The 21555-nt window shown below is 43.6% G+C and overlaps 1 protein-coding gene across 3 annotated transcripts in view; it reads right to left on the bottom strand.

The window, feature by feature from the left end:
* CORIN (corin, serine peptidase) overlaps positions 1-16301 on the bottom strand; it is a 219541-nt gene extending 203240 nt beyond the window's left edge. For 2 of the 3 annotated variants that reach the window (XM_075930474.1, XM_075930477.1), the window contains exon 1: positions 16066-16221. Coding sequence is in view for 1 of the 3 variants with exons in the window: in XM_075930473.1 (XP_075786588.1) it covers positions 16066-16140 (75 nt within the window). In the remaining 2 variants the exon portion in view is untranslated. Of the gene's footprint in view, positions 1-16065 lie in introns of all 3 variants that reach the window. The other variant, XM_075930473.1, reaches the window with a different exon arrangement.
* Positions 16302-21555: the final 5254 nt, after the last annotated feature.

Here is a 21555-nt window from a genome sequence, read left to right as displayed (position 1 = left end):
AATATTAATTACCTACCTATTAATATTCATTGCATAAAAATGAATATACTAAATAAGGTAAAGGTATTTTAAAAAGTAGTAATGAACATGTAAATTAACATACTAAAATAAATTTTAAAATGTAACTGGCACCAAATTGTTGCCACTTGGAATATTGTGTTAAATGTCCAAGATAAACGTGTGTGAGCAATAAAGCAGTTCAGTACTCCATCCGCTCCGGGGTCGCCTGTTTCTTCTCTAACACAGAAGACTGGAAAAAAGCTGTTGTGCCAATAGGTAAAAAGGATAAATGAGATGAACAGGGTAATTATTGGCCTGTCAATCTGACGTCAATCCTGGGCAAGAGAGTGATACAGGACAGAATAAAGAATTAATATTAATTACTTGGGTTTATGGCAGATAAATATGGTCAAACTACCTTTATATAATTTTCATGAGATTACAAATACGGTAACAGTAAATAGTGCTGATGTAGTGCTGACTTCTTGAAGGCATTTGACTTGAGACTACATAACATTTTGACAAAAAAACTAGAACCGTATATAATTAACATAGCACACATAAGGTTACGTCTAGTCTGGCATGATTTTGCGGAAATACTTTTAAAGGAAAAGTTTTTCTGTTAAAAGTATTTCCGCAAAAGCGTGTCTAGATTGGCTCAGATGCTTTTGCGCAAAAAATGCTTTTGCACAAAAGCATACATGGCCAGTCTAGACGAGATTTTGCCCCAATCGCCATTTTAGCCATCGGGGCTTTTTTGCGCAAAACAGTTCTTCCCTGTCTACACTGGCCCTCTTGCGCAAGTATTCTTGCGCAAGAGGGCTTTTTCCCAAGCAGGAGCGTGAAAGTATTTGAGCAAGAAGCACTGATTTTGTACATTACAAAGTCAGTGCTCTTGCGCAAATTCAAGCGGCCAGTATAGACAGCTGGCAAGTTTTTGCGCAAAATCTTGCCAGTCTAGATGCAACCTCCATGTATTAATGGATGGCTAACTGATAAGTCTCAAAATGTAGTTGTAAATGGAGACTCATTATTGAACAGGTGGGTTTCTAGTAGAGTCGTATGGGGCTTGATTCTGGGCCCTACATTATTAGCATTTTTATTAATGACCTGAAAGAAAACATAAATTCATTACTATTAAACTTTGCAGATAACTGTGACATTCTGTACCCCAAAGCAACACCGTGGCACCCCCATGTTTACAATGGTGATATAATTATATGTTTTGTACAAAATATGCCTTGTGAAGTATCATTTTTAATAGTCTTGATCTGTTGTACATTAATATCCTGTTGGGTTGTATTTTTTGTTGTATCAATATGAAGTTTTGCTATGTGTTTGTTACTGAAATACATTGGGAGATTAAAAACACCACAAACCAGTCTTTCAGATACAACAACAACAAAAAAAAAAGCCAAACAGTATTGATAGCTCACTGAGGAACGTACACGCAGCAGGATTACCCCAGGAATTGTACACGATGGAAATCTCTCAGAGACAACATGTACACTAGGCACGGCCAACCTAAACCTGAGAAGGAACCAGAATTTACCAATGCACATTGCCAAAGAGCCACAGTTCTATTTCACCAGCCCTGATCATCTCCCCACCACCACTCCCAGCACATCCCGCCCACTGGTAGCCCCACCGGTCAGTGCCTCCTTCTCCTTTTCCTTCTGTCCACTGGGATCAGCTCTTTTTCAGTGGGAAACACTGGAGGGGGGAAGCATGGGTATGACAGGTTCAGGGGAGAGGGTGGGAAGTGGCAGGATCCTAGAAGGAAAGGGTGAAAAGGGACAATGCCTAGGGCAGAGCCGGGGGTTGAACAGTGAGCACCGTCCAGTCCAATGGAAAGCTGGCACCTGTAGCTCCAGCCCTGGATTTGGTACCTATATAAGGAGCCACATATTCACTTCTGAAGAGCCGCCCCTGTTGTACACCATGGAGACCATTTGAATCATGTCACAGAAAAAGATCTTTTCAACAAGCTGGAAGAAACTACAAGACAGGGAAGTGACATCATCACTAGGCCTCATTCCCCTCACAGCTAAACACCTGAAAATGCCTTAGTAATGACTATTGGACTGGAGAAGTTGTCCCACATAGGAAAGAAGTAATCCCAGCCTATGAATGGAAGATTGGTGGATTGTTTGTACCATCTGGGTGAGACATTGCTTGATTCAAATCCTGCCTAGTACATAGAACTTAGATTGCAATTTTATTTTCTATGATAATCAATTTTGATCTTTAAGCTATTATTTATAATCACTTAAAATTTATCTTTCTGTACAGGTTGGACTTTTCTGGTCCAGCACCCTCAGAACCTGATCAGTCTCAAATGAGGGAATGTGCCGGACCAGGGGAGGTCCCCTGCTATTCGCCGCCCAGCCCATCTTCCCTCCCCATTGCTGGCCCCAACTGCACCCCTGTTGGACTGCCATGCTGTTGCAGCCCCAGCAGCCTGCATTGCCACAGTCACAGCCCCAGCCTTGCTACTGGGCTGCCAGAACCCTGGTTCCGCTACCAGGGCTTCTGTGGCTGCCACATTCCCCAGGCCTGGCTCTGCTACCAGGCCTGCTGCAGCTGCCACATCCCTGGCCCCGCCCTGCTACCAGGGTTGCAGAGGCTGCCGCAGCCCCAGCTCTGCTACCCGGGCTGCTGCACTTGCTGCGTCCTCAGCCCCAACTCCACTACCACATTTGCCACATTCCTAGCCCCATTATTGGGGCTGCTGCAGTCCTGGCTGCACTACCAGAGCTCCAGCTCCAGTCTCAGCCCCAGCCTCGTCAGGCTCTGAGCCGCCAACCATCTTTGTCATTGGGGCTCCCAGCCAGGACTCCCTGGTCCAGGAACATCCATGGTCCTATTGGACCACGGATGTTGCCAGACCAGAGAGTCCCAGTTTTGGAAGGTCCAATCTTGTAGTCAATCAATTTTACATTTTTTACCTAAAAACAGGGTGGTGTTTGAAGTGTAAAGGAAATGTGATCAGGGACAGGGGCTGGTCCATTGTCCTACCCACAATGAGGAAGGGGAGACTGGGTAATAACTTACACTGGTCAGGCTTCTAGCCAGGGTAGGACAATACAGCTCTGGTTCCCAGGCTGGGGGCGGGGATTGTCTGAAAAACATTCCATGCAGCTGTGTGTGTCTCCGCTTTTGTAAGGCTCTGTGAGTGCAGGACCTGGAGGCATCTGCAGCTTATCACAGCAGCATAGTAGAAGAGGACACCCAGGCTGGTAAGACAGAAGGCTCCGCAGTACCCCAGTTCCTGGCAGTGGCAGCTACAGTTGCACCATGGGAAGTCTATCACAGACACAGAATTGGGAGAATGGTGAATAAAGAAGAGGACAGGTTACTGATACAGAGCAATCTGAATCACTTGGTAAGCCAAGGCAAGCAAATAATGTGCATTTTAATATGGCTAAACGTAAATGTTACATATTTAGGAACAGAGAAAAAAGGCCATGTTTACCAGATGGGCAAGTCTATCCTGGGATTCAGTGATTAAAAAAAACCTGGAAGTTGTACTGAATAACCATCTAAACAGGTTGATAAAGTGTACAGGTTTCCAATAAGGACCCCAAGAATGATTAAAGAATTAGAAAAGCATGCTTAATGGCAGCCTAGAAGGTTCTAGCCTGAAGCCTGAGCTCTTAGGGGATAATAAAACAATCGGCCTCCATTGACTCCCAACATTTACTAAAGAACCACCCTCCTCCTCCAAAAATAAACGAACAAAAAAGAGCATAGAATTGCAGAGGATGGGTGCGCCAAGAAAATGTGAACATTTAAAAGATACTTCATCAAGATAAGTGTTTCTGGCTCACAGCATGGAGAGACTTCTCACACTTCAAGTGAACACATAGCATCCAAATCACGCAGAAGTTCCAGTGCTGAAGAAAATGAAATGGTTAATAAAGCAAACATTCTGTAGATGATATCACATCTTAAGGCCATGAGAGATGATCTGATGATCCAGAGTTTTTGCAGTACCACATGGAACTGATGGAGCAGAGAGAAAGAGTTGCATCTTAAACTGGATTGTATAGAAAACAGACTGACACACAATATCAGAATTAATGGGCTGCTGAAGGACAAAACACAATGTGGTTTGTAAAAACTTTAATTGTGGAGCTTTACATCCAAGCTCCCGGGAAGAACTAAACATTGAGAGGGCCTATAGGGCACTGCTCTCCCTGCCTGGGCCTCATAATAACATAGCAATAAAAACCCAGAGACTGAACTGTGAAACTTCATGATTATCAGTAAAAAAAAAAATTATTATGAAAAAGTCAGAAAGCACTCAGAGCTCATATTCAAAGGCCACAGCCTGCTGTTTTTTTCCATGAACACTCTGCCCTAAATTTACAAAGAAAAAGAGAACTGGGGCAAAGTACATCAGCATTCAGGAGGGCAGATATCTGCTACAGATGGGTATTCCCATTTACACTCTCAATCAGCTTCCAAAATCAGGATTATACAATAAGAGAGTTTAAGCAAGGGAAAACATACTCCAGTGGCTTGTAACAGAAATCCAAACTGCAGATGCACAAAATGACTGTCCAGAAAAGGAACTCCAGATAAGTTTCTGAAAAACTCTTCACAAATAGTAAAATACAGGAAAAGACAAAAGAGTCGAGGAACTGTACTGGCAATGGCAGAAGTAAAGTTGAACAAGAGAACTGGGAAACTGCCCTGACAAGAAATCTAAAGCTTCAGAGGGGTAGCCAAATTAGTCTGTAAAGGATAAACTTAAAAAACAACAAATAGTATGGTAGAACTTTAAAGACTAACAAAACACGTAGATAGTATCATGAGCTTTCGTGGGCACAGCCCCCTTCTTCAGATGACCAGAGTAAACCATGGAGAAGTGAATTCCCAAAAGTTGCCAGGAATTAACAGATGACCAGTAACTATGTTACTAAAGAAAATAGTGTAAAATTTGCTTTACTTGAGGTGTTCAATAATAGCTGTGTTCTGTATTTTAAAACATAGAGGAAATAAAGGACACTAACTGAGGAGGGGGAGAGGATGCAAAAGATGGGGGAGACTGGAGAAAACAATGAGGGAAGGGGATGGTGAGGAGCCTTTAGGAAGGCTCTATCCTCCTCATAGTTCAAATGGCCAGACAGTAATTCATCCCTAAGGTCCCATAGGTAAAGACTGTATTAAGAGAAGCAGGCCAGGTGTTCTTAAAGAGCATTGATTGTTCACAAAATACAATCATTTGGTTTTGTTTCACATGTTGATTGTTTGTAGTTGGATTTAGGTTCAGTCTATTTTACAGACCTATACTGGTATAACTATGTCACTTAGAGATGTGAAAAATCGACACCCATGTGACATAGTAATACCAATCTAACTCTCCCCTGCCTCCATTTATACAACTGTATGTCAGCAGGAGAACTTCTTCCACTGATATATGTACCATGCCTTGGAGGGTGGATTAACTACACCGATAGACCAGCTCTTTCCCATTGATGTAGAGCATCTTCATTAAAGTGCTACAGCAGCACAGCTGTATTTGTGCTGCTAGGACGATGCCACATTTTAAGTAGTGAAGTGCTATTCAAGTAAGAGGACAACGGAAGGGAGGTACTGGGAAGGGGGGGGGGTTTCAAAACAGCAACCAAATCATACTCAGGCTCACAGTCATGAATGCAACAATTAAAAATGAGAGACATTGACAACACAAGGCTTCATGCCATAAAGTAGCTAAAGAATAATATTTTCAAGTTTTTCACTGAGCAGACTAATAGGTACCCCTCTGAGACTTTTTACTAAGTTAAATAATTACTCTCAATGTTTTTCTCCAAGTGATATCTTTGTCAATAGGCTAAATAATGTCATTAAAAGGGGAAAAATCTAGACATATATAAAAAAACCCTCTCAGATTATTCAATATCAAGAAATCCATTTTTCAGAAATAAATTATGGGCATGAAAAGTGATTTGTTTCAGCAGATGTTTTTGCTTTAGCAAAAGAAAAGAGGAGTGGGCATTATACTTGCTAAGCATGTGCCTTTTCAAATTAAAGATCAATTTAAGGAGGAGGGACCATGTATATTGCTGTAGAGCACAATTGTTAGGTTAATAACAACACCGGGCTCAGTGCATATTCCCAATCAAAAGTACAAATAAGTAAATAAGCACAAATAAATAAATAAAATTAATAGTAAGGACTTTTTTAAAACACTGCAACACTTCGGGGAAAGGGAAACTATACTCGGAGGAGACTTCAAATAGACTGGGACAAATCTGATTTAAAAAAAGACAAGGGGAATATGGAATCAGGTGAAGCATTGACTTCTCTTTGCCAACAATTTGTCAGATTGCTGAAGAGAACTGAACCTAGCGAAAGAGATTACACATTTTATTCATAACTACATGAATTATACACTAAAATAGACCTAATGTTAATATCTAAAGTTTCAGAAGGGTAGCCGAGTTAGTCTGTAAGGGTATGTCTACACTGCATTCCTCTTTTGAGAGAGGAACGCAAATACAGTTTAGTGAAATTGCACTCCTTAAGGAGTATGGGTAATTTTGAAAGAAGGGCTTTCTTTTGAAATAATCTGTCTAGACAGCATTTCTTTTTTCAAAATAGGGTATTTCGAAATAGCGCCCAGACATGTTTATGCAAATGAAGTGCAGGAAATTCAAATCCACACTTCATTTGCAATTTCTCTCAGCTGTATTTACATTCCTCTCTCGAAAGAGGAATGCAGTGTAGACATACCCTAACAGGAAAAACTTAAAAAACAACGAATAGTCCGGTAACACTTTAAAGTCTTGTTAGTCTTTCAAGAGCTACCAGACTATTTGTTTTTTGTTAATATCTAAATCCTTAATAAAGCAGAAAAGATATGAGGAAAATGGCAAAATTACATGGTCAGATCATGCACCAGTGGAAGTAATATTGGATAACTAGATTGAGTTCTATAGATCTTTTATATATATATATAATGAACTGCTTGCTTCCCCAAGACAGTCATTGGGTTCCAGCAATTAAGCGTGACATTCTTCAAAACTTTCAAATAAATAATGCAGATGATATTAAAAGGTCTTCTCAGAGAGGTAGTTAAAGCAGTATTCAGGGGCCATTTGACAAGCAATGCTTCCCAAATGAAAAACAAAGGGCTCAAGAAAAAAATGTAACTAGAACAGGAGATTAAAAGTTACAAGACTTTCACAAAAACACAGATTAAATAAAAATACCAACAATTCACTAATATTACAGGGAAGCAGGATACATTGCAGGACAGATGCCATTGTAAAAGCGGTTGGCAGAAGTTTTATGAAAACAAATATAAAACTGATAGGTTATTGACTCAAAAACTTAAAGAGATTATAAAGTTAAATATTATCCCACTCAAAAAACAATCAGAAAAAGACAATTACACATCAAGATGAAATATGTGCATCTTTTGCTGTTTATTTTAAAAATACAGGCAGTCCCCGGGTTACGTACAAGATAGGGACTGTAGGTTTGTTCTTAAGTTGAATCTGTATGTAAGTCGGAACTGGCGTCCAGATTCAGCCGCTGCTGAAACTGATCAGTTTCAACAGTGGCTGAATCTGGATGTCAGTTCTGACTTACATACAGATTCAACTTAAGAACCCCAGGCATCCCCAAGTCAGCTGCTGCTGAAACTGATCAGCGGCTGATTCCAGGAAGCCCGAGGCAGGGGCTTCCTGTAGTCAGCCACTGGTCATTTTCAGCAGCTGCTGACTTGGGGACACCTGGGGCAGAGCAGCTGGGGTGCTGCTGGGTTGGTCCAGTGGCGCCCAGAGCGGCGCTACGGGACCAACCGGCAGCGCCCCAGCTGCTGTACCACAGGCGTCCGGAGCAAAGCCGCGGAGCACGGGGCAGCGGGACAGCCCAGACGCACCGTGGCTGTCCTGCTGCCCTCGGGCTCCGTGGCTTTGCTCTGCTTTGCTCCCCGTCCCCCTGGTCTGCAGACCAGGGGGAGGGGGAGCAGAGCAGAGCGGAGCAGAGCAGAGTGGCGGAACGCGCGGCCAGCTGACAGCCCATACGCGTCTGGGCTGTCAGCTGGCCGCGCGTTCCGCCGCTTTGCTTCCTCTCCCTGGTCTGCTGGAGACCAGGGAGAGGAAGTGCCCCGTTCGTAACTGCGGATCCGACATAAGTCGGATCCGCGTAACTCGGGGACTGCCTGTATCTGGAAATAGCTGACTTGCCAAAGATAAGCAAAATTGATAAAGACATTTTAGATAAAGAAATAACAGAAGAAGAAATTCTGTAGACAGTAGCAAGTACAAAAAGTGGTAAAATGGCCAGTTGAATTTTACAAGGTATTTAAGAAGGTATTAAGTGTGTCCCTGGAGAGTTACCTTCAACATTGTTCTGTTAGGGGAGGAATTTCCATAACCTATGAAAGAAGCTGCTATTGTTGTCCTCTCCAAAGATGGTAAAGATTTACGTTATGCAACTCCTACAGGCCTATATCACTTTTAAATCATGACAAGAACATTTTAGAAAAAATGCTAGCTAGTTGATGATAGTCTTTTCTCTCAGCTTTTATAAATCAAGCGTGAACTGGACTAATTAAAGATAGACAAATATGAGACAGTCTTTGGAGAGTACTTGGAATCATCCATAATACCAGATCAAATAAGATCAATTTCTTATGTTATCACCAGCTGCAGAGAAAGCCTTTGATAGACAGTTCTGTTCTAGTGTATTTCCAGGCCTGTCCTATATGGAATTAGACTCCCCCACTTCCTGAAATACGTTAACTAGAGCTCTGCACAGAAACAAATTTCTATCCTCAAATGTGGATATCTGTGGATAGAAATCAGCATCTGTGGTGGCACCACACAGCTGTGTCTCCTGTCTGGGGGTTATATAGCTTCACTGGGGGGGCAGGAATGGTGGGTACTATAGCCACTCAGCTGGGAGGAACTGCTGGCTCAAGGTGCAGGCTCCATGGAGTGGTAGCCCCACATTCCCTTTTTTGCCACTGCACTTTCTGGTAGATCCCTACAGTTCAGCAGGTGCCAATTTGTATCTGATTATAGACATTTGTACCAGTGCAGGGCTCTACGGCTCGAGGGAGTAGGTAGGTATGTTTATTGTCCCCTTTGTTTATGCCACTGGCCATGAATCCTTTTACATAGAGGATAAGGAACAATTAATCCATCACAGGAATAAACCTTATCAGGAGTCCATAAGAAAATAATATTAGAGGCAATTGATAAAATATTATTTCTATCTACACCAAATATTTAACTAAAATTAGTTGCAAAAAAAATTCAGAACTTTGGGAAAGCATCTGGTTTTAAAGCAAACTGTGCCAAACCTAAAATGCTAGTTATAAATTTGTCAGTCTCTGAAAAGTCACTCCTCCAGAAGCATTTAGGTACAAATATGCAGCAACCACAATACCTTGGGATTCAAATCGCAAGCAATCTAGAAGAGGTCTGTGATTTAAATATCAAATCACTAATTCAGCAAACAAAAAAATCTGAATGTTGGGGAAAGTATGCAATTTCTTGGTTGGGAAGAAATCAAAACAAAAACAAAATCAAAAGCAATATTCTGCCAAAGATACTTTTTTCCCCAAAATCCTTCTGTGATTATCCCACATGAAACTGTAGCAGAGTGGTTCTCAAACTGTGGGTCTTAACCCTAAAGTGGATAATGACCCTATTTTAATGGAGTTCCTGGGCTGTCTTAGATTTGTTGAAAGCCTGGGACCAAAGCCCAATGGCTTTAGCCTTGGACATTAGGATTCACATTACAGGATCCCTACCTGGGGCTGAAGCCCCTTGGGCTTTGACGTTGTCCCCTTCTTCCCCCGTTCTACTTCAGGGGCTTGGGCTGGCTCAGGCTTCATTCCCCTCCCAAAGGGGATTATAATATAATAAAGTATAAGAACCTTTGCCCTAGCACAAATACAGAAGATGTTGTTAGAATTTATATGGGACAAGAAAAGACCAAGAGTGAGTGCAGAGGATTTTTTATGGATCCAATAAACAGGGTGCACTAGCTGTTCCAAATATTCTATGTTCCAAATATTCAATCAAGCCAGACCAGCTCAAAGCAGCAGTGAAATTGGGGTGCTCTAACCCAGTCAAATAATGGGTCTTTATTAAACAAAAAAATCGTGACAGTGTAAATATCACTAGGTTACCATGGATTAATGTCATGCTCTCCAGAAATGTACACACATTCTTTAGCAAAGGTTAATCTATTGGTTTGGAACAGAACAAGAGATAACATAAATTCTATTCCCTCACCAATGACACCCATTGCAAATAATCCAAATCTAAGCCAAATTGTGAACCAGAAAACTGAAAACATTGGAAGATCTATGGAATGCACGTGGCTGGCCAGCTATTCAGTAAAGAAAAACTTCTATTTTTTTAAGAGATCAAAACTAACTTTAATTGGTCCTCTCCCTGGCAGCAATACTTTCAGGTCAGAAATTACGTTTCTTAAATTTCTAGAATTGAATTGATGGTGCCTGGTCAATTAGAAAACAAAAAAATTATAATCTACTATATATTTTAGAGAGTCTGTCTGTCTGTTGAAGAACTCCTCCTAAATGGTGAGATGTAGGACCACCAAATTCAGTATACAGCTCCTTCTTATCATAACTTAAAGCAAGATATGGGTTTTTCTGTGCCAGCAAAATGGGATGTGTCTGAAATGTGATTGCTTCTCATAAAACCAAACAGAAAAGAGACAGAATCACCAAGCAGATGAAAAGGACTGGCAAGGGGCGCACCCCAGCCCAGGGCCTCCCAATGCACAGGCACCCTTTTGTGAAGTCTCCCCTCCCCCTCCCCCCCCCATTCATACAGGGATATTGCTGACTATTTCCCTTTGTTAGGGAGCAAGGGGAAAGTGCACAATTTGCTGCATTTCCTCACTCTGGCTGGGGAGTTCAAGGGACAGACGAACCTGGACCTGCCCCAGCCACGTCTGCTGGAGCTGCAGCAACTCTGGAGAGGCACTTCTCACCTGGCTCCAAGTTGCTGCAGTGAGAGAGGGCTGGATTCTTCTTTGAGTGACGTCCCCGTCAGTGCTCCACTCTGAGTTCTGAATCCCTCCCGACACGCTACCTTCAAAAAAACAAAACAAAAAACCCCCACCTTTTTCTTCAAAAAAGCCACTTTTTTTAAAGAAAAAGGTTTGGGATTGGTTTTTTGGGGGGAGGGAGGGGTTGGTTGGTTGGTTGGGTTTTTTGAAGGTAGAGGGTTGGGAGGGATTCAAAACTCAGAGTGGAGGACACATCTCGAAGAACTCCCATTACTGCACAGGATGAATAACTCTTTTTGTTCTCTCTCCTCAGGGTATACTGCATATTGAATCCCTCATCTCCTGCCCCACCCCAGAACAATAATTTAAATGAGGCATATACATTTTCTTTCATTTTATTTTCCAAAAAAACAAAAATTAATTGAGTTAAGGACCTGAGCAACTCTGGGTAAATCTTCTCTTTAATTTATATTAGGTCTTCGCAGACAGCTTTTTTAACAAAAAGTTGTGGATAAATTACCCCCCAAAATGTAGTTTGGTCTGGAAAAGAGGACCAACAACCTCTGTCTGTAGCATAATAAAAGAAAAAATCTTTAAGATATTGTTTCAGTGGTATCTCACATCAATCAGGGTAAAATATATAGCAGAACTGAATGTGGATAAAAGTTGAAGAACTTGTTTTGAAATAAAACATGTTATGCATATATGGTAGATATGTCTGGATATTGGAAGGTACTGGGGTGCAGTGATCCCTTAGTAATCCTCAGGCTTCCTAGTGGATGTTGGAAGTGTAAGAGGAAATGAAGAATTAATCTCTCAGGGTATGTCTACACTACCACCCTAGTTCGAACTAGGGTGGTAATGTAGGCAACTGGAGTTGCAAATGAAGCCCGGGATTTGAATTTCCCAGGCTTCATTTGCATAAAGCCGGGCGCCGCCATTTTTAAATGTCCGCTAGTGCGGACTCCGTGCCGCGCGGCTACACACGGCACGGACTAGGTAGTTCGGACTAGGCTTCCTAGTCCGAACTACCGTTACTCCTCGTGAAACGTCCTCGTGAAACTCCTCGAGGAGTAACGGTAGTTCGGACTAGGAAGCCTAGTCCGAACTACCTAGTCCGTGCCGTGTGTAGCCGCGCGGCACGGAGTCCGCACTAGCGGACATTTAAAAATGGCGGCGCCCGGCTTTATGCAAATGAAGCCCGGGAAATTCAAATCCCGGGCTTCATTTGCAACTCCGGTTGCCTACATTACCACCCTAGTTCAAACTAGGGTGGTAGTGTAGACATACCCTCATATACTAGTAGCTGCTTAGCTATTGGTAGCCTCTTGCTAGAAAAAAATAACCCAACTATAAATGAATGATTCAATAATATGGGAGGTTTTGCTAATGGAAAATTTAACACACCAATTATGTAACACACAGGACAGATAGATATTTAGGTATTTATATTTAGATTTGTTTTTCATTACACAAAGTACACATTTGCAAAAAAGCCCCAGCACACCTGTCCAGTTTTTGAATATTTATATTTGTTAGATGTGTATGGTGTTAAATGTTTATATTGATAAGTCAGTTAATAGATTATTTTGAAATTGGAAGCATCTACACAGAACTTATTTCAAAACATAGTACTCTTCCTCCGACTTCCCTGACTCCTCGTACAATGAGGGTTATAGGAGTTGGAGTAAGAAATCCTCCAGGTGGACTTGACAGTATTTCTACATTATTTCAGAATAACTGCTTTTGTGTAGATGTGGACTAAGTTATTTCAAAATAATGTTGCTGTGTAGATGTACCCCTAGAGTTTACAAATTTAAGGTGCCACAGAACTCCTCCTTGTTTTTCCAGATACAGACTAACAGCGGTACCCCTCTGAGACTTGTCGTAATGTTTGTTTTGAATCTGATATTTATATGACAAGGATCTGTAAAAATGTTAAAACTTCCCAAATAAATGGATAGTCTTGAAAAGAAAGGAAGAAATACAGTGTAATGACTGAACCCAGGAGTTCAATTTATTTAGCTTAACAAGGAGAAAGTTAAGGGATGATTTAATTTAAGTCTACAAGTACCTATATGGGGGACAAATACTCAATAATGGGCTCTTCAGTCTTGCAGAGAAAAATAAACACAATCCATTACTGGATGAAAAAGAAGCTAGACAAATTCAGGCTGGAAATAACGTCACACATGCTTAACAATGAGAGTAATTGACCACTGGAGTAACTTACCACAGATGATCATGATGAATTCTCCATCCCTGGTCATTTTAAAATCAAGATTGGCGCTTTTTTCTAAAATATATATTCTGGGAATTATATGGGGGAAATTCTATATCCTGTGTTTTACAAAAAGTCAGTCTAGATCAGTGGCTCTCAACCTTTCCAGACCACTATACCCCTTTCAGGATTTGAATTTTCCTGTGTACCTTCAAGTTTCACCTCAATAACTACTCGCTTACAAAAATCAGCCATAAAAATACGAAAGTGTCCCAGTGCATTATTACTGAAAAAAATGCTGACTTTCTTATTTTCCACATATTTATAAAATAAATCATTGTATACTATATAAATACTGTACTTACATTTCAGTGTATAGTATAAAGAGCAGTATAAACAAGTCTATCAAATTTTAATTTGTGCAACTTTGCTAGTGCTTTTATATAGCCTAGTGTAAAAGTGGACAAATATCTAGATGTGCACTCTGGAGGACCTCTGAGTACCCTTAGGGATACAGGTATCCCTGGGTAAGAACCACTGGACAAGGTGATCACAGTGGCCCCTTCTGGCCTTGGAAGCTATAATTGTTCTGCCTGACATGTAGCTAAAGAACCGGGATTCTAAACAAAACATACTACCATAGTTACATAATTTCCAACAATGTGCCCTTGCGTTGTTTATGGAACGAAATGTTTATGCATGGAATGTTTTTAAAGTGTGCTGAAAGCCACTGCTGAACTGTCATGTGCCAAGACGTGTTTTGCGGCACCTTCCTAGACATTATGCAACGCATTAGCTACTTACCTGGAAGTGAGGTTTGAATTGTATCCCTCCCCCTTCTCAGCAGGGTTGATTTCTTTGCTGGGAGTTCCGATCCACGCATTAGATAAGCGCATCCTAACAATCAGTGGGGGGGAAAGGCCCTCTACATCACAGGCAACTGTAAAGCTCACGCCCCAGTGGGGATGCGTTACAGCTTAGCTCAGTGTTAAGTGGGGAATATTTATACATTTCCCTTGCCGCTCTTCAGGCCGCTCAAAGGTTTATGTCCAGACCTTCCTCTTAGTCTCCCTAGCAACCCCAATTCGCGGCGACCCTTCCTTCCCCCGCCCGGGAGCACTGCGAGTCTGGGGCCGGTGCACGAGACCCTGGCCAACCCGCTGCTCTAGTCTGGAGTCCAGAGTGCATCTGGGCGAGCTAAAGCTACCCCCGCGCCCTGTCCACAGCGGGGTTTTACAACCCGCTAGCAAGCACGGGATCGCTAACTGCGTCTCACTGCTCCGCAACGCGCCTGGAGGGCAGCGAGCGCCCGGACTCCGCACTTCTAGCCCGGTGTGTTCCCCGCCGCTGGGCTGCCCCGCAGAGAGCTAGTAGCTGCCCGGTTTCGCCCCACGCCTCGCCTCACTGCTGCGCCCGCCCACCTGCGAGGGAAGGGCCCCGCCACCGAGAAGCCGCACGCCGCTCCACGACAGCCAGGGACAAACGTGCGCGTGCCCCTTTCACCCCGCCCTTACTGCCGGTTGGTGTTGCCGCCCCGCCTGGTCCTTGAGGAAGGGCGGTAACGAGGCCGGGTGGAAACGTGGGAGAACTCACAAGGCGAAGGCAGGCGCTAGCGCCCTTGCTCCGCGCGCACATGGCCAGGCGCGCTGAGGGAACTTGTTGCCACTGCACTTTGCGTAACTTTTCTCAGCTCCCGCCGTAACCGACGGCAAAGGACTCAGATTACAACACATTAACCCCCTTTGCCGTTCTCCTTGACCCCGGGCCGCTAACGCACCGAGGAGCGGGCAGACTGCGGCTTGATCATGTGTGTGGCACGTCGTCCCCCGGACTTGGGCTAAACTTGTGCATTCAGCCCTCGCCTGTCTCCTCGGGAGTCAGTCCCGTCTGGTCTGATTTAGACGTGACAATGGTTTATGTCTCCCCCAAAGGGCATGGCTATTGGAACACACTCATTTCGATCACTTCCCTGATTGCTGAGCGAGGCTGGGGGCAGAGCTGGCTGGCGGCGTTTGTTGATCACACACCGTCCTCCCTTGACAATGAAAGGAAACGAAATGTTCCCTGGTTACAGTAAAGGGCAGCGGAGCCGTTTCTCCTTGTCAGTTATTTGCGTGCTTCGCCACTGCACGCTGTGGTGCTGTTGTGGTGTCGGCGGGGACGGGCTGAACTCTCCAGCGTTTTAAGCACCCTGCCTCTCACAGTGCGTGGCCCGAGCCAGCGGGTGGCGAAGAGGCAGAGGGCGCCTCCGCGCTCAGTGTAAGGTGCAGGGGGCCCTGCCGCAAGGCTGGACCTGCTCAAGAAGTTTCTCCTCTCCCCGGAGCTTTCCTCTCGCACCCGCACCGGCCCCGCACGAGCCACTCCGCTCTCTGCCCTGCGGGGATCATGGCCCATGTGAGCGGGGCCCTTTCTGCAACGCTACATCGGCGCGAGCGCGCTTCCTCGGAACCGTGGCCCAGCCTCAGCATGTGGACTGCCACCCTGCTGCCCCTCGCCCTAGCCTGCGGGCGGCTCAGCCAGGCGCGCACGAGGCGGTGCCCGGACCGCTGCGCTAGCCGGATCGATGCCCCAGGCGCGCCGCTCTTCTCCTTCTCCTGCCGCGCATCTTGCGCGCCTCTGGGCGCGGCCCCCGGAGCCCTCGGCTGGCACAGCCCGGCACCCCGATCGCAGCTGCTCTGGTGCTTATTCATCAGGGAGGTGGAGACGACTCCATCGGGGGGCCGCTGAGCTATGGCCCCAGTCCCGGACACGCCAGGCCCCTGTAGCCACCGCTGGTGCCCAAAGAAAGGACCCAAACGGCAGCTTGGAGGGTGGCCGGGGCACTGCGCTAGTCTTACCCGATCAGAGGAGAGGACCTGGCGGTAACGCTCTTCTTCCGGAGGCAGGGCAGGGAACTGTTGCATCGAGAACATGCTCTGGCTGCTGCTTAGTCTTCTCAACCTTCCTCCCCCTTCTGCATCTCACACGGACGTGCCACGACTGCCTCCCTAATACAGTACACAGCCTGGCTCGGGGGCGGAAGGGGGCGCCGCAATTTGTCTGCTCGGCAGACCCCCCGCACCTTCTCCCACCCAATAATACTCAACCTCAGTGAGAAAGCCACCTCCTCCTCACCCCTTTTGTTCTCAAGGACTTGGGTCCCCGAGCACAGGCTGAGAACCAGCCGGCTTGTTCAGTTCTCCCCAGTTCAGCACAGTGGGAGGAAAGGTGCACGGGGCAGAAAACTAAGACAGGGAGATTAAAAGTCAGCCCCAGCGTTTGCCCCTGGGGCTAATGATGTCCCACCTCGCTGTAATACTGCAAAGGGATCCAGGCTAAGCCCAGCCATCCCTAGCAACTCACTAGAGCTAAGGGACAGGGACTGCTCGCGGAGCTCACGCCACTGGGGTAGGTGAATTGCCGTCACTTTCAGACCTGCCCTCACCTTAACCCCACTGACCACAGTGCAAGCACTGCCTGGCTCCGCCACCTTATGTTCCCTGCCCATACAGGCTCATATCGCTCTACCGCGGTCGGCGGCTAGGTGGCAGGTCGCCTTTTCTGAGCGAGCCCGGTGCACAGGGCGCCCAGCAGAGCTAGACCGTCCCCGACTGGTCACACAGGAAAGGAAAGGTTAGGATCTATACCTCCTCCGGGCAGGTTCCGTTATTCCTTTGACTCAGGCAGTCTGGAACAGGAAATCAGTTCTAGCTGCAAAGACGATTTGGAGGCTGGATTTTAAAAACGTGTTTCATAATGGCCCTCGCTGTGCTAGTTTCATACAGCAAGGATTACAAAGCTCTTCTTCAAGCAAGGGCTTTTATTCCTTTGTACAAGGAAACGTGAAAGGTGTGTGTGTGGGGGGGGGAAGAGACATAATTTATGACCACGTTTGATAAGATTGAATGCTGTGATGTTTCTACAGGCTTTTGGACAAAGTACTCGCTGTCGCTGCACAGCCTCCTGCGGGACTAGAGAATGGGAACGAAGCACGAAGGAAGTGCTAATTAAACACCATTTACATTCCCCACCGAAGGTGGAGGAGGTTCTCTTTGCACGTTTAAATGAATGAATTGTCCGTGGAGCCCACGAACTACGTGAAATTGAGGTTATATTTCTACTGAGAGCTGGGTTATACATTGCCAATATAAAAGGAGAGCCCATCCTGAGCACTGAAAGAAGAAAGCTGGAAGGAAGAGACTCCTGGGAGATTGGATTTGTTTCAATGAGCCCTGCGAGATTTCTAATTCCAGATTATTCAGGGGCCTGGTTCTTCTCTTCCCTTTATTTCCCAGGGGGTAAAAGTCCCCAAGGAAAACGAATGGAAAATGGGGAAGGGAAGAAGACCAAATCACAGATGATGATTTCATATACACTTAGCTTGTCAGCCTATAGTCTAAACTCCAAGGCCTAAGACCTATGCAAAACAAAGAGTGATACAGTGGGATAGCTCAGTTAGTCTGTAACTGGAAAAACAAGGAATAGTCTAGCAGCACCTTAAAGACTAACAAACGTAGCTCTCATCTGAAGGAGTGAGCTGTACCCACAGAAAGCTCATAATACCATCTACATGTTTTCTTAGTCTTTATCTTTAAAAACAACTAATCGTCTAGGAGCACCTTAGTGAGACAATTTGGCTACGTCTACACTAGCATGATTTTCCAGAAATGCTTTTAATGGAAAAGTTTTCCTACATTGTAGATGCTACCAGAATATAAAAGGATTCAGTACTTGTCCAAGAACTGCAGTTACCCTTCACTTAGAATGGACACCATCTTGTGTAAGTAGATTATGAAAATATGCTTTAGCAAGCAGAGTTGAAACATAAGTTTCTACTATTGTTCTTTAAAATATGCTTGTTAGCATTACTTGAAATGTCACTGTAGTCATCATACGAAAAAAGTGTGAATCTAGCTCTAACAACAAGATACCCAGACTTGAACCGTACTTCCATCACTGACTTCCACTCTGGTTTTCATTCCAGACACTATCCCCTATTTTAGGATGAGAGAGACACCACCAATATACTCAAACAACAGGCACATATTAGTCTTCTGCCTACCCATACTCTTTGCCAGCTTTCCTGTGTCATCATCTCCTGCTTTAGAGGTCATGTCTAATTTACCTGAAAGCTTCGAGGACAGGGACTGGCCATTTTGTCTCTTAAATGCAGTGAACACCAAACAGCACATACATATTACCAATCCAAATGCTATGGTACAGTGGTGGGCAACCTGCAGGCCACATGAAGTCCATTAGGGTTCTGCATGTGGTCTGAGACACCATTTTGTTTACCACTGTACATTAGCAGGGTTGCCAAATTCTGCTAGTTTCCTTCCATGTAGTTTTTTGCCTAGTGATATTACTAGTGATACATGCCTAAAGCAAAGATATGTGAAGTGAGTTGTGTGCTAATTGTACACATTGACTGTGAGAGTCCTGCACTCACTCTGCATCCAATCAAAGCGCTGCTACAATTAAATCAGCACACCCTACAAATGCTACGTATGTAATAGCGCAGTTTTGCAAACTGCGTTCTCAGGAGACTTAGTTACCACAATCTTGCAGCCTGCTGAGATGATGAAGGGTTCCTCGTGCAGCACACTCACTAGACTAGGTTGCCCATTGCTGCTATGGGCCCAGCCTGCATTTTTTTACTTGTTCTTCTAGAGGGATTTTGACCATTAAAAGAACAGGATGCAGCTACTTCACAAATAGCAGCAAATGTGCTGAATAAGAATCAGAGAAGCAAATAGTTCAAAAACAAAAACAAAAAAAAACTTAGCAACTGCTGAAAGTTTAACAGGCGACAGAGGAGGAATTAGCTTTTACATAGCAATTTACTTGCTAATACTTTGTAAAGTATTTTAACTATTTTTCTCAAATGTTTAAGCTCTGAAGAGGGTGAATAGTGTCATTAACCACATAGATAGTTAACCTGAAGCTGAGAAATTTAGTGTATTGCTCAAAGCTCAGCAGTGGAGCTAGAATTAGAATTTAGGATCTCCTGCCACCTCACCCTCTACACATTCTATGCTGTCATTCTAGCTACTGAAGCCCACTGTGAAAACTAGCTACATTTTTATAGTAACATATCAGAGCATGGGTAAACTTAAATGAAGTTCTGTTTCTAGCTGAGTATTTTACTGAGTATGTACAGCTACATTCCAGAAATTAATATATTGAAGTTGTCTACTATTTTTAACATTTCCCCTCCCACCATTGTTTTGCTTATTAGTAGTTTCCAGATCAGAACATACCTTGCCATTCAGTTGATCTTCACACTAAAAAAATACCTACACAATTGCTGATGTCAGCAGAAAGCAGTACTTATTTTCCACTAGACTGATCAGTATATATTTATATTATACTGTACTTTTTAACATGTTACTGAGGATAGTGAAACAAATTAATATAGAATTTATAACAAATTTGATTTACTGATGTAGTCAAACTCTTTGATTTTGTCTCAGCAATATACCTTAGCTTTCATTGCCTAGCAGAGTGCAGATAGTTGGAGAATTAGGTTAAATGTCTATTTATAGAAAACAACTGGTTACTTTGGTTGAAGCCAAAAGAATATACTTGCATTTCAATGCAGCTCAAGGGAAAAATGTCTAAAGTAGTTGTGCATGAAAAAATATTTGAGGAAGAGATTGGAGTAAACAAAGATTTAAAATAAGGGGGAAAATGGGGCTATATTATGTCTGGTCTCGGCTGGTTTTTCTTAACCCATGTGTCATGGAATAGCAGCCATACAATAAGTGTAATTCTTAGGCTCTCTGGTACATAAAAATAATTAAGAGTATCAGCCACCCCAAAAGTGATAGGAATTACTTGCCTCCTCAGCACCCAACAGACTTATCTGGAAGATAGGAGCGAGCGCATGCGCACACAAAAAAGAGCACGAGCTGCACGTGACCAGGCATCATGGCTGTTGAAGCTTCTATTGGGACAGAACAGGTCTATAAATCATCCAATATAGGGCAGTGTTTTAAAGCTTTGTATAAACAATGAGTTCGAATGGGTCTGTGTAGTGAGATTTTACCTCTTGACTATTTAAAGCAGGAGTGATGGGATGTCAGTGACACCAATATTGCAATCCCATACAACACTTTTGGGAACCATATTTTGGAATGGTTCATGTATGCTGTAGCTTTGGAACTAAGTGCAACTCTAAGGAAGAGAGTTATCACAGCTACAAAAGGAACTAAAAATGGTGCATCAGTGATTAATGTTGACTGTCTCACATTGCAAACACCACCAGAGAGGTCTCACCCCTTAGGGAAGCTTGCATATTCTGAGTTTTCAAAGACCAAACAGAGAAAGGACATCTGGTTTTTAAAAAATTGGGTTTAAACTGACTCAGGGCTTTCCTTCTGATTCAGCAAATGGACCTTTTGTCCCTGGGAAGTCCCCAGCCCTTTTAGAAGGTTCCTACTAGGACCCTATAAGACTGATGCGTGATTCTGATAAACTTTTAGCATGTATATAGAACTTTGTGTTTTTCTGTAATGCTTTTTATATTACTAAATATGCTTGCTTAGAGCTGTTTGACCATTGGAATCTATTTCTAATACATTGTTCATAGCCCTTGGAGATAGAGCAATGCATGGGCACTGGCCATTAGGCAGATTAGCTTGCAATGTAAGGCAATGAGAAGCAGGAAGCTGTGCAGTCTGAAAACTCCTTGTCAGAAGAAAGTGGAACATGAGTCCCTCCCAAGAGAGCAGTGATAGTTGGAGTTGGGAGATCTAACTGCTTACTACAGGGGCAGAAGAGGACATACAGGTGCAGTTACCATAAAACTGTATTTAAGTTGGACGTATATTTGAATAAAATGCATGGATAAGGAAAACAGTGCTGACATACCAGCATACTGGTCACAGTGAATATCATTATTAATTCCCTCCCCACCATCTCCCCTCTTTCAGCTCTCATTCTTTTGCCAGCACATTTTAATGAAATGTCATGAGTAAATAATGCCATATTCAAGTTGCCTGCTTTGGTGCTCAAGCTCCCTTCCTCTTGTTTCCCCCTTTTCATCCTTTTAGTTATTGTTTAAGAAAACCCATCAAATTAACTTTATTGACAGTGATTGGATCTTATATATGCTTGAGATGGAAAAGACCTATTAGGTCATCTTGTATAAATTTGCAACAGTACAGCATTGTCCTCTAGTCTACAGTAGACTGGTCAAAGCCCTGAATACAATTTTAAATGACAAAAAAATGCAGCTACCACCACTACTTCACTTGGGAGAGTAATTACACAGTTTAATAGATCTCACAGTATAAATTTATTCTAAGGGCGGGAGGGGGAAGAAGAGAGAAAGAAATCTCTCTTGT

The sequence above is a fragment of the Pelodiscus sinensis genome, chromosome 5, assembly GCF_049634645.1.
Source record: "Pelodiscus sinensis isolate JC-2024 chromosome 5, ASM4963464v1, whole genome shotgun sequence".
Taxonomy (NCBI): domain Eukaryota; kingdom Metazoa; phylum Chordata; order Testudines; family Trionychidae; genus Pelodiscus; species Pelodiscus sinensis.
This window is presented reverse-complemented; position numbering and strand designations above follow the sequence as displayed.